At 43.9% G+C, this 13,350-nt stretch overlaps 1 protein-coding gene across 2 annotated transcripts in view; it reads right to left on the bottom strand.

Annotated features, from left to right (window-relative positions):
- The window catches only part of grap2b (GRB2 related adaptor protein 2b), a 9,548-nt gene extending 1,860 nt beyond the window's left edge, over positions 1-7,688 (bottom strand). Inside the window, exons 1-7 of one of the 2 annotated variants that reach the window (XM_077015714.1) lie at positions 7,551-7,688; positions 3,480-3,569; positions 3,139-3,230; positions 2,814-2,933; positions 731-890; positions 277-318; positions 84-176 (exon numbers count right to left, since the gene is read on the bottom strand). In XM_077015714.1, coding sequence (XP_076871829.1) covers positions 84-176; positions 277-318; positions 731-890; positions 2,814-2,933; positions 3,139-3,230; positions 3,480-3,557 — 585 coding nt within the window. In that variant the 5' untranslated portion in view covers positions 3,558-3,569; positions 7,551-7,688. The remainder of the gene's footprint in view (positions 1-83; positions 177-276; positions 319-730; positions 891-2,813; positions 2,934-3,138; positions 3,231-3,479; positions 3,570-7,550) is intronic. The other variant, XM_077015716.1, reaches the window with a different exon arrangement.
- Positions 7,689-13,350: the final 5,662 nt, after the last annotated feature.

Below are 13,350 nucleotides of genomic sequence, written 5' to 3'. Positions count from 1 at the left end.
TTCTTTCCCCCCTAAACTGTTGTCGGGGGGGGGGGGGGTGTCAACAAAAACACAGCAACACAAGGAATGAAGGTGTTTGTTACTGTTTTATGTGGGGGAAAGGCCTTTGGGCGAGGAGATGGATAGAGGTCTGGCATGGGCCTGTTTGTGTTGTCTCCTGTTCTCAGTCCTCTGTCCTGCAGAGACAGGAGACTCGTTCGTCACAGTTGTTTACTGCATAGCCTACCTGACACCTTCCTGAGGACTTGTGAGGGGGAGAAGCGGCGGTTGGCTTACCTGAGGTAACGTCCTGGGTTCTGGAGCTATATCTAGTGGACTCTGGAAGACAGAGTGAGTCAGCTTAATAAGGGAAATAAGAGTATTTCAAGTATTTCGGTGAGACTGTTACTTATGGAGTAACATTAGTTAATAAAAATGGATGTGTGAGGTGTAAAGAATAATAAATCTTTGTAAAAACGATATTCTTGTTAGGCTCAACTAACCAAAAACCTACGAGTTATGTTGCTCAGTAACATTCCAGATATTAATAACCATATAAATGTACAAGCTAATGTTTAAGCATCCAGTTATAGGTTAACACATCCAATCTAATGTTTAAAAGACAATAATAACCCAGTTATTGTTTAACAGTTTGCATACAGTCTACAGCAATTCAGCTCACTGCGTTTTCCCCGAGCACAGTTCCTCAAATCCACACTATCCCCATGTGCCCGGATCCCCGCTGACTCACCCGCTGCTCAGGGAGGAGGCGGATGCAGCTCTGCTTGGAGATGGAGTTCATGGTGTAATAATCCACCAGTTTATTCAGGGAGCTGAATTTCTCCGTCCACAGGAAATACTGCCCCCTGCTGTCCCTCATCACTTTAAAGTGCTGCACGTCTGACTCGTGTCTGGCGAGATCGTGAAAAACACGCTATCTTCACAACACTTCACTGACACTTAAGGCGATTAAATACTCAACATTTAACATATCACTGTAGGGAAAAATATTTTATATTATTTTAAATATTTTATTTACTTCATTTATTTAATCATTGAGCGAATGTACGAATGTATGTGCATGTTACCAGTGAAGAACATTTTTTAAACCCAGTAAACAGGCAAATATCGAGAGAACCGTTCAAACCAGCAATGTCCGCACTGAATGAATCTTAACATAGAAACCTCTACGATAAACATGCGCTGAGTAATATAGTAATATATTAATATAGTGTGGCATGGCTGTAAGCTTAACTTGTGCGTAACACTCACACAGGTATGGGACACGCCCACTGTAGGTGGAGCGCAGGTAGGGGGTGGGGCTTGGCGCCGACGGGGGCGATAAAGTTGAGCATACCCAGGTGTATTCACTTCCTTTACTGGGTGCATAAAGGCGTCGCAAATTGTGTGGCGTGTGACCGTCGCAGCTGGAGGATGTGAGGTTGCGTTATTGCATGGGTGGCCATCCAGTCGAGGAGCGGAGCAGTTCACACCGCGGGTTCAATCGATGGAGAAGTGTTGGTTTCAGCGGTGACCTAACGGGGGGTTGAGCGTTACCTGCGCATCTATTGGTTACGGAGCAAGTAAGCCTCTAAACGCGTAGTGAACAACTACATCTTTGGAGCTGCAGCTGGGGTGCTTGCAGGCCACTGTTTCCCTACCCGGTATTTTTAATTATTTTCTGCATTTTAATAGATTGGTGTTCATGGCAATGTGCTAATTTACGTGGCGCTGTGAGTATATCTGCTGTCAAACCAGCTGTTTTATAGTGGTTTGGGGGTTAAGTCTGGAGCATAGCAGTAACAGTCCTGCACAGCGCTTTTATGTCCATTTATCTTTTTGGATATTTTTATTTGTTCGTTTGTGGTCAAGGAGTGGGCCACCCCAGTGTCCAGGTTGTGTCCATTGTGGGGTGTTTGCTGTGGTAGTATGGCTTTCTGGTTGAGCACAGTTGGTGCAGCTGCTTAGTGTGGTTACAAGGATTTGGTGTAGTAGTAGTAGTAGTAGCGTTTGTGGTCATTTGTGAACGAACACTGGGTGGTACATATCCTTGGCCACGGCTTTTTAGTCTGTGCAGTACTACTTGGAGCATTTGTACTAGATTAACTAGCTTATCCCTCAATAGTGTCTATTTTTATAACGGAGTCTGTATATTTTTATATCTGAAATAAAACTGTATTGTGATCCAATTGGATACTGGTGTGTCATTGGCTGGTTCTTCTCACTCATTTGAGTGGCCTAGCACGGGGTCCCCTTCCCCATCTTATAGGGGAGGCGTAGTCAAGGTGTTCTACACATTGTGGGTATGCACAAGTGGGTACGTCAGTATTGTGTGTACTCTAAGGACATTAAGTCAAACAAGGTAAATAGCGCACCATTACAATAGTAATATAGTTGTATAGTAATATAGCTGCGATTGCTCGAATGAAAAATGGGAAACGCGGCCGATTTTACTGGAAAAAATAAACTAAAACGTGAAATTACATATTATGATTAAAATTTTAGATCATTTATGTAACCGAATGTGAGTGTATTGCTTTTAGATAAGTGAACTCTTATCCTCCTGAAACTGGGAGCATGAAGAAAAAGCAAGCACCTAAACATGCTACTGCAGCTAGTCACCACAGGGTGGCGTACGGCCCAGCATGGGGTTGTCATTAACGGCAGTGAAACAGTCATTGGAGCTCGTTGGTTTACGATGGCGTTCATGAAGGAATGCACGTGCGTCATTTTTAGTGCCCACTGCTAATAGGTTTGCTCCACATGACTGGAGAACCCCTCACGAGCCCAGGTGGAGACGTTTGGTGGAGAACTGAGGGCTGTGAGTGACTCACCGGACCGAGATGGAGAAGTCTCCCGGAGAACTCTGACTGCCGCGGATGAGGAACGCCCCGATGGGCTTGGGCAGCAGCAGGCTCTCGGCTGCAGACCGACTCGTGTCCTCCTGGTACCAGCTAGAGAGACAACGGCTACTTTACTATGCTACGTTGTGGAGTGTGGGGTAGTGGTGGTGATAAATGTCACTACCATCTCCACACTCCATCACTGTGCTATACATATACACTGCACTAAGGGTTTTATTATTCTTGGAAGACTTTTCCTACAATTATACTTAAGCACACACAGACACACCCCTCCTTACATAAAGACAGTAATAACCTGGGAATGTTCAGGGTGATGTAATTCCTTGGAACCACACCCAGACTGCCACATTTCTCTGCTCTGTACCAGTCATCATTCATACCCAGAATCTGTGGAGAAAAGAAGCGCACACACACCTGATTACTCACGTGCCAGGTGTCCTCAGCACCACAGTTAAATGCTGACTGCATGATATTTGAGCTCAGAAGGGCAATAACTTTGTTTTGGGCCATAGGTCAAGCGGACCGATTGTGATCATGTATGCCAGGGGGCGCCACACATCATTGGAGTATAGAACACCGTCCTGCAGAGGTGATGAAATGTTGTATGTTAGACGTCACAGAGGCGTTTCAACTCACCTTCATGGTGTCTCCTTTCTTGAAGCTCAGCTCATCAGGAGCAGTTGCTGTGAAGTCAAACTTGGCTATGGCCTCCATGGCAGAAGAATGCTGTGTGTGAAAGAGAGAGAGAATAAAGATGATCTTAAGCTCATTTTAACTTCTGCAGGTCCTTGAGATTTTTTTCAGAAGGTTTTTGTGAGTGTTTTTATATTCCCCTGAATGTACAGGCTTAGCAAAAGGCTTGTGCAAACAGAAAATATATTGATACTATTGCACAGTGGACTGCTGAAAGCAGGAAAACGCTCTGTGGGGGTCATTAGACCTGAGGAGGCAGGCCACTGGTCATCTATAACCTCTGACCTAAAAGCATGTAGCCGTCTTTCGTTGGGTTTTTGCGTTAGCTTCCATCTTGATGTCTCCTTGCCATTCTGCTCATAAGATTTAGCTTTGTGGTGAATTTACTAGTTATTTAACTGTCGCTAGTTAAACTAGTTATTTATCAGAGTGTTTAGCTGGACACAAGCCTGTGGTGTTTGAGGAAGTTGCACTGTGTCAGATATTGTTACACATAATACGCCCAAACTATCACACTTTTCTACTTCTGTTTGTTGATTGTGGATGTATTTCTACAGCAAGTTTTACTGGACACTTATGAAAACATAGGCAGTGTAAAACTGGTTTAGATCTTACTTGATAAAATGTTACCAATTTGGTAGTTATAGGCCCCTTGACAGTTGAATATATAATTAAACATACAAATTGGCTTTCATTTTTCTACAGATGAATATAAAATGATATGGCACATAATTATGTCTAACAGAGGTTCTTTGGAATATATAAATGTTAAAGATACCAAAGTCTGGAAATACAGAGTCCTTGATGGGTTTTCTGTGAAATATAAATTACATCTGCACTGTGAGGAACTGACCGCTCGTCCATAAAGGCTGAACCTGCTATAATTTTTGCTCTAAGAATAATATTCTAATCTAAAAATAATATTCTAATCTAAGAATATTATAACTTTTTATTATTATAAGCAGAGGTTTACTGCTAATTCCTGTGAAAAGCTGGATGATACATTTATTTTCCTAATTCTAAGAGTGTTCCAGAGATTATAGGAATGTACATTTTTTTCATCAAATTCCAGATTAAAATATAATTTAAAACTATTTTAATGCTGCCATATAATCCCAGTAACGATCACAATATTCTTCCAATATTACTACAATATCATTCCAGTATTATTTCGATGTCATTCCAGTATTATTCCTTTCGTCTCAAAAACAGAACTAAAAGATTACACACTGAAGATTTACTTGGTTTTAGCTTCAGCCTCTACTTAAACACACACACACACACACGCATACAGACAAAATCAAACAGAACTGCAGAAATATAAGTGTCGATTAATTGATAATGAGTTTTTTTGCGTAAATCTGGTGTCCTGTAGGAACAATGAAATGCCACAGTAGACATTTGGCACTAAAGGGGAGCTGCTTCCTTTTGTAAACCTCTCCTCCTTTCTTCCCCTCTTCTTTCCTGTCCTCTCTTCTCCTCTCCTCTCTGTGTTCAGTGTTTAGGTTATGTACATACCCAAAGTGGCACTGCTGTAGCTGTTGTGGCTAAGTGTTAGGGTGTTATTGGTGTTATTCAGTTTGGCACACTGAATTCTTAAAAAATTCATTAGGATGAACTACAATAAACCTTGAGACCAACAACGACTTGGGGAAGCTACAAGTTCTATAGTAATTTGACTGACAATATTATTCCACTTATTACAGTACATTCAGAAAGCACTTTGCTTGCACACCTGATGAAACATTATTGCCTTGGACAAGGTATGAAAACTTAAGCGTGATCACGGCACTGTGAAGAGATTTGTGGCTGATTCAGAGTACAGACGGGTTCGTACAGGCAGGATGAGGAAGGTTTCTGCCGGGCAAGTTCATGGGATTAAGAGAGCAGCTGCTGAACTGCCATTACAAACCAGCACACAGGTATTTGAAGCTGCTGGTGCATCTGGAGTCCTGCAAACCTCATGGTGTCTGATCCTCCAAAGGCTCGTGGTGCGTAAACCTACTATTGTGCCCCCTAACCTGTGCTCACAAGCAGAAACGATTGCAGTCGTGCAACCCTGGATGGTCCAGATGGATGGAGTAGTGGATGGCCACCAGGTCCCAACAAGGCTGTGACGTCAGCATGGAGGTGGTGGAGTCACGTTTTGGCCTGGAATGATGGGGAGAGAGCTGGTAGGCCCCTTTAGGGTCCCTGAAGGTGTGAAAATGACCTCTGCAAAGTATATAGAGTTTCTGACTGACCACTTTCTCCCATGATACAAGAATAACCGTGCCTTCTGGAGCAAAATCATCTTCATGCATGACAATGCACCATCTCATGCTGCAAAGAATACCTCTTTGTCATTGGCTGCTATGGGCATAAAAGGAGAGAAACTCATGGTGTGGCCACCATCTTCCCCTGACCTCAACCCCATAGAGAACATCTGGAGTATCATCAAGCAAAAGATCTATGAGGGTGGGAGGCAGTTCACACCAAAACAGCAGCTCTGGGAGGCTGTTCTGACATCATGCAAAGAAATTCATGGAGAAACTCTCCAAAAACTCACAAGTTCAATGGATGCAAGAATTGTAAAGGTGATCTCAAAGAAGGGTTCCCACGTTACAGTTTATCTCAGGCCATTTGGTTCATTTCTCAGATCAGAATTGAAGTTCTCAAAACTGTTCATTCAATCTCCACACCTCCTTGTCACTTGTGCACATCATAATTGCATTTCTCATTGTGTTTCACATTTTGCAAATGCTTTTGTACATTTTGCAAATGGACATGGACAACTGTTTGTTGTTTCTTGCATTATCAATTGCTTATGTCATGTTTTTCAAAATGTGTTGTACGGATTGTCTGTTGAATTGTCTTACCCCCCCAAAACATTTAGTCTTTAGATCATCGCCTAGGTCAGTGGTTCCCAAAGTGGGGGGCGCGGAGCTTGGAAGTAAAATGTGCACATCAGGGGTGTAGTGTTTAAATTCGCCAACTACTGGCGATCGATTGCTATCGCGTCATACACACGCCACCCCCCCCCCCCCCTGCTCAACAACTTACACTCTTGTGGCTCTTTGCCGTAAAACAGTAAAAAAAAATTGCTTTTGGTCTCTGACGGGTTGGCCACCCCTGCTCTAAGGCATCATTTTACTTTTTTAGTTTTATATATATATATATATATATATAAACAGCCATAATCACCACTGGGACATGTCAACATTCCCATTTCATCATGTCCCTTCATGTCTGTTATCATTTGGGGCCACAAAATCCATGATCACTGCATCTTATTTCGTTTTTTATCTTATTGACTGTCATGGGTTGCTCGGTGGGCTGAGCCCGGTGGGCTGGGCTCTACCCACCCATCTGATGGAGGTCCCACAGGATCTTAGCCGTGTTTCTCCATCACTCTCTGTGGCTCCTCCCATCTGTCCCTTGGTGTGTCTCAGCTCCAATGTCGTACAGATGCTCCAGTATATCACCACTGCCACTTGGTTATCACACTGTTCTTTTCCTGACAGCAGCTTGTATCCTGCTGCTAAATATGGACTATCTCAGAGGCGTCTTTGCCCGGTCTGCATCTTGGGTCTTGGGGCCCCTGATGCGAACGACCTGACATCTCAGTGCATAAACTAGTCCTGCCAGAATTTGTGACTCTGGGCCTTTTCTAGCCACTGGGACGACTGTGTTATGTGAGCTCCCCCTGTCACTGGTGCATTCTATATAGTGGCTTATCTCATCATGGTTCCTGTGTTGTGTCACGTATGTCACTTTGGAAGTGGTCACTCTTCTAAAACCTTGTTTCGCTTTTCAAGCAAGACAACAATTCCCCCATTTCCGCTGCTGATCACACAGTGGTCTCTTTAAACCTCTATGAAGTAAACACTTGACTTCTTAACAGCGCCTAAGCAGATTTAAATATCAACTCACATCACAGGGCCACAACACACACCTTCGTGTCACTGCCTTTGCCGGCCATTACACACAAACGAAGAAGCCACGAAGCTCCGTCCGCCCGTAGCTGCCGCTTACCTACGTGTCTCCGGGTGGGTGTCACTCAGGAGCGCTCCTGGGTCTGTCTGCACTCTCATAACAGCCGGGCCGGGCCGCCTGCTCCCCGCAAGGTTGCTGTGTGCCACTGCGTCGCGGTCTGTGGCCGTGCGGAAGCACAAGAGGAAACGTAAGAGGAAGAGTTGTATTCTCCTCCCCATCGGTACGATCTGCTGTTACGCCACGTGACCTCAGTTTCGCTGATCTACAGCAACCCTGACGCTGTATGCCATTACCGAGCATTATGGGACCTGCACACACCTGTACAGTAATATCTCCATAAAGGGCTATTCTGCATTTTGTAGCCTGAAGACATAAGAGGGACATAAGACAACAGAAAACACAAACACAAAAGTGGGAGTTTTTTTTTTGGATATAAGCTGATTATTGTAATATTTAAAGTTCAGGCACTTTAGCATGACTGTAAAAGAACAACATGAAATCAAATGGAGGTCGTTTCATTGTGTGTCTGAGGGCCGAATCGCAGCTGCTGCACCACACAGGCAACGTGAGGGTGTGCAAATGTTTGCTGATGGTGGCATACACACGCCGGCCTTCAACGTGGAGCTCAGATGGCCCAGCTTCTTTTGGGCTCTTACCACACACCCACTTCCTGTGTGTTTGTGTGTCACATGTCTCTGCGGGCCACAACAGATATTGGTGTCACAGAGATAAGCAAAAGTGAACATGTGTGTGTGAACGTGAAAGAGAAAACGGGGAGAAACAAAGATGGCTCCCTTCTTATACTCCACTGGAAGCCACTTTGATTCTGTCCACAACATCATTCTGTTCCCTCGTTTCCTTTTAAGCACCATACATTGCTTATATTGGATAGAAAATAAGTCACAGAAGCAGCTTATAGCAAAAAATGCTATAATTTGGGGCTGCAAATACAGTCATGTTGTGTTTGTATTTGTTACCTTTACTGACAGACATGTATAAATGGATTACCTTTTCTGTTTAAAGCTTCACTGGGTAGCAGGTTCCTGTCCAAGGTAGTGTGTTGTGCTAACGACCAGAGTGTGTTCGATGATGCAATATTTGTGTGTCTTTCAACCTCGTCTTTCACGTACACTCTTGGTACTCTGAGTCAGGACATGTGTGAGTATGGATGTCTCGGGCTTGGGGGACGTTTTATACACATTCCTGTTATAATGCACACAGTCAGCCAGACTGTTTCAATGCTGGATCACCTCTTCAAATGTCATGTTTGTGTGTATGTGTGTGTGTGTGTGTGTCAGCATGCATGTCATGTTTGTGTGTGTGTGTGTGTGTAAACGTACCCATGGGTTGAGATAGTGATGAGCAAATTCATCCGTAGCTTTTGAATTGAGAGAATGGAGGATAGAAGACTTCAAAGGAAGAGAAGAGGAAGAGAGAAGAGAGAAGAATCTAGTCTAGAAGTGTGAAATAGAGGTAGTGAGGGAGTGATTACGCTACTGCAAGCATTAGTGACTCCAGACGATGAGGTACACACTTCAGTCATATTTCTGCAGTTCTGTCACTGTGTGTGTGTGTGTGTGTGTGTGTGTGTGTGTGTGTGTGTGTGCGTGTGTGTGTGTGTGTGTGTGTGCGCGCGCGCGCGCGCACCCATGTAACGTGATATAATGTTTTAATAAAACGACTTACCTTACATGACAAATGGGTTTGTGTGTGAATATTGGAAGACAACCCCGTTAGTTCATGGTGGAAAAATGAAGTCATGTAAACATTGTCAGGATGATTCTGCGACGTACGGGGCCCTGTCACGATTTACTGCATGTCAGTTATGCTTGTCGCCCTGGAAATGTGTTCTACTTCTTTTCATATAACGTTAGTAATACCCGAACCTGCAAGACGCCAGAGTGGATTTGAGCTTTACTCCAGCAGTGTTGGTCATACGAGCAGTCCTCGACAAGCGTCGACTCACAAACTCATTTAACTAACTGAAGACCGTTACATGGGCGCCTTTTTGGTCTGCTTGGAGACCCTGGCATGATGGCAAACGTTGCAGATGCAGTAGTAGAACACGAGGAGGAAGACGAGAAACACGAGGAGGAAGGTGACTTGCTTCAACACAGGATCTCAGAATGCCACGAGCTTTTGCAACAAGAATTTCAGATTGTGTAGAGGAAGAAACTATAAACAGCTGTAGACCGAGGAGAGATACAATTTTGCTGCTCTGTCTCGACTTGGAAGGAATTCCTGAACTCAGCGGTACCTTCACCGTGTCCGTCTTCTGAGTTCTACAAATGCATCACATATGGGCAACTGGACCTTTACGACGTTTCGTCAGTAATCTGTCGCTTGGCTTTTAAATATGTTTTGCGTCAATTATGCCTACATGTCGAGCATCTGTTACAGCATTGATACATTTGATAATTATGATTAATGGATTAAAACTACATACATCAGCTCACATTTTGCGTGGAGTAGCGCAATTGAAATGAGTTTTATGCATCTGACCCAAAGTGTTAACTTTCTGGATAAATGAAATATTTTTTTCTTTTTTCTTTTCCTCTGATTATAACATTTGAAATTATTTTAGTTACCTTTTCCACAGCTAGATAATACGGTTCTAGATCAGGTGTGAGCACTAAAGGGGCGCAGGATCAACTCTACTAGACTATTACTGAACTGAAGGAGGCTGTGAGGAAACACCCCTAACAATGAGAACAGTACGATTAAAAACCCTAAAACAGGAACTTTAGCAAGCGGAAGCGCCTTTTAATAGACATAGTATAGTGCCAACCTGTACACATCTAACCCTGTTATATGCATCTAATTGTCTATGTTATATCCATTTGCTCCTGTCTGCGTTCAGGCTTTTTGGAGCCGCTTGAGAACACGTGACACACGAACAACCTTCTTAGTGGTACACAAGTCCAAGATTAGACTTTCACTTTGGCATATATAACGTCCGATTTCAATTGCGATTTTCACAACATGTATTCCAGTATTTAATAATTTTGTAGGTTGTCCCTCAGTGTCTTCGCAATTATATATGGTACCAGAGACAGACAAATATTTCAATACTTCCCATTACGAAAAATATAACCAGTCACGAACAATTCTTTCTTCAGCCAGCAGGGGGCAGAATTAGACTAACTTTTGGGGCGCACGTTTGTACACCAAACTACATGCTGCTGTATCATTACTACTTGTAGGTGTGAAGTTAAAAGAGTTATGTGACCACGTTCAATCAACATTCAAAGTGTTTGCTGTGCAGTATTAAAAGACATCTCTGCTCTACAGGAAAGAAAGGTCAAAGCAGAAACGCAGGAAATTAAATTAAAGTATGAAAGCATAAAAGCCGGTTATAAGAAACATGCCTGGGTTACATGCCTGAGTTTAACTTTGCTTGTTACCAGTGCGTTAACGGAAAGCTAACTGCGTGCTTCCCAGACCAGCACAAGTGATATTTAGACCCGGAGACACCTCAGCGGGGAGTGCTCAGGTAAATAAATAAATAAACAAACCAAAAAGACTCTTTAAGCTTGGGCTCGCGGACAGGAGAGGGGAGTCTTCAGTTGCCATGGACACGCCAGAGACTCACATTCATCCTGGGAGAACGAGATGAAAAGAGAAACATCAGGTGGGCTCAGAAGGGAAAAATACGTGAAGCATCAGGTGGCTTCACAGGAAAATGCAGCGAAAGGTGTTTTATTCAATTCAGGGGACTCACTGAGCGGCTAAGAGAGTGATACGGTGACCCAGAGGAAACAAAAAGTCGCTGTTGAAAAAGCTGCGTGAACAAAAGAACCAGGATGAAAAAAATGGGTTGAGGATCGGAGGGCAGAAAACCGGGGAAATGAATGCGGGCTATATTTAGAAACACGCGACGATCTATACATCAATCAATGAATTAGGGAACCACACGCATGAACGTCCACACACCCACACACACACACACACACACACACACACACACACACACACACACACACACACACACACACACACACACACACACACACACACCTATAGCACTCCACCATCTGGCATCTGGGTACTAGTACATGAAAGACTGTTAAGGTATGTCTTCCCTGTCTCTTACAGGGTGGTGGTTCACGTCCTGCTGCACTAGAGGCACAGAGGGTGTGAGATGTTGGTGTGGAGTGAGTCAAGTTCTTACCAGTATGAGGGAACAGGACTATTCTTCGCTTTGCAGACAAGAGTCAGGGGTTTAAATACTGTGATGACAACTACAGGAAGCCAGCGGATTGACATGTGTGATGTGTGTGAACTTGAGGAGGTTGAGCACAAGTTGTGCATCTGCACTCTGGATCAGCTGAACGGGTCTGGTGGCGTGTGCAGAGATCCCTGACAAGAGATGAACAGGGAGCAGGCGAACAAACCAGCAGCATCTCTGCAAGGCAACACCTAGATCCTGCAGGTAGAAGAAGAAACTTGCACGTTCGGGTCACACTGGTAACATAGGCACACAGTGTCAGCCGATTGTCCTGGACCACACCTGGAATTCTTCTATTTTCAGACGGCATGACGAGGAAGCTCTCGATCTGGGTGCGAGGGGGAATCACGGGGAATATGCAATAGGTGTGACTTGTGAGGGTTCCGTTTCAGAAGACAGGAAGCCATCGACGGTGAGATGTAAGATGGACAAGATCCAGGATGGAACGCTGGTGTCTGAGTGTCATCAACATGGAAGTGGAATGAAAAACCATGTGAGGATATTACTCCTCCTAGAGAGTGAGCACAAAGAGGAAATAGAAGGGAGCCCAGTTTGGATCCTTGAGGCACACCTGTGGAGAGCTTGCGAGGGCCAGTTGAGGACCCTCTCTATGCCACTCGAGACAAGCACTTCTTTAGGTTGGATGTAAAGCGCTGACATGCTGAGTCAGTGATGCCAAGTCTAGAGAGGGTGGATAAAAGAGGCCCATGATTAACTGTGTCAAAGGCAGCAGAACTGTCCAAGAGGATGAGGACAGATGATAGTTTGGCTGGCACACAAACATATTTATAACCCCGTGTTGGCTAAATTTGGCTTTGGAAGACGTTCTCCCTCTAAGAGTCATGATTTTTTTGTGCAGCCAGCATTCACATGGGTTATTCTCAGCTCTTCCATGACCCTTGGTTAACCACGAGCTCATGACGCAGATTATGTTTGCATCAACTGAGCCAAAACATATTTTCCCAGGAAGGTCTGATAAAAATAATGTGACAGGCTGAAGTGAAGATATTTGTGACATTCCTTTAAAAAGTCATGCATATCCAGACCCTAAAGGCTTTCAGCACTGGAGTTTTGACTTTTGAGCCATCAAGTGCACTTTTCTACCAGTACATTCACCAGGAATCTTCTGGTTTTTCCTCTATGGCTTTAGTGTTTGGTAGGATGGTCAGTTGTCTGTTGTGTCCTTGTATGTCGTGGATTCAAGGCTATAGATATGTTACTCAATTTCTCACTATCTCTATCTTTCTTTTGCTATTTCTCTGCCTCTCTTCCTTGTTTATGCTCTCTCTCCTCTCTCTTTCTTGGATGAAAGTGTAGGTGAGAAGAGAAAGAAAGCTGTGTGTAAGAGAGAATGGAGCTCAGTCATGGAGGACAGAGGGGGGGATGCAATAGCAGGAAAGACCATTAGTGAGCAGAAGAAACGCTTCTGGAGAGATTTGGGAGAGAGGATCGCTGTTATCAAAAGACAAATTGTACAATTTAGAGAAAATGTGTGTGTGTGTGTGAGAGAGAGAGAGATAGAGAGAGAGGCACACACAGAAGGGAATGAAAAAAGTATGCATCTAGAGTTTTTTACGTTTGTGTTTTTTTAAAACGTTTTCTTGTTATTTG

This window comes from Brachyhypopomus gauderio, chromosome 8 (genome assembly GCF_052324685.1).
Source record: "Brachyhypopomus gauderio isolate BG-103 chromosome 8, BGAUD_0.2, whole genome shotgun sequence".
Classification (NCBI taxonomy): Eukaryota; Metazoa; Chordata; class Actinopteri; order Gymnotiformes; family Hypopomidae; genus Brachyhypopomus; species Brachyhypopomus gauderio.
The sequence above is the reverse complement of the archived record's forward strand: the minus strand, read 5'-3'. Positions and strand labels throughout refer to the sequence as shown.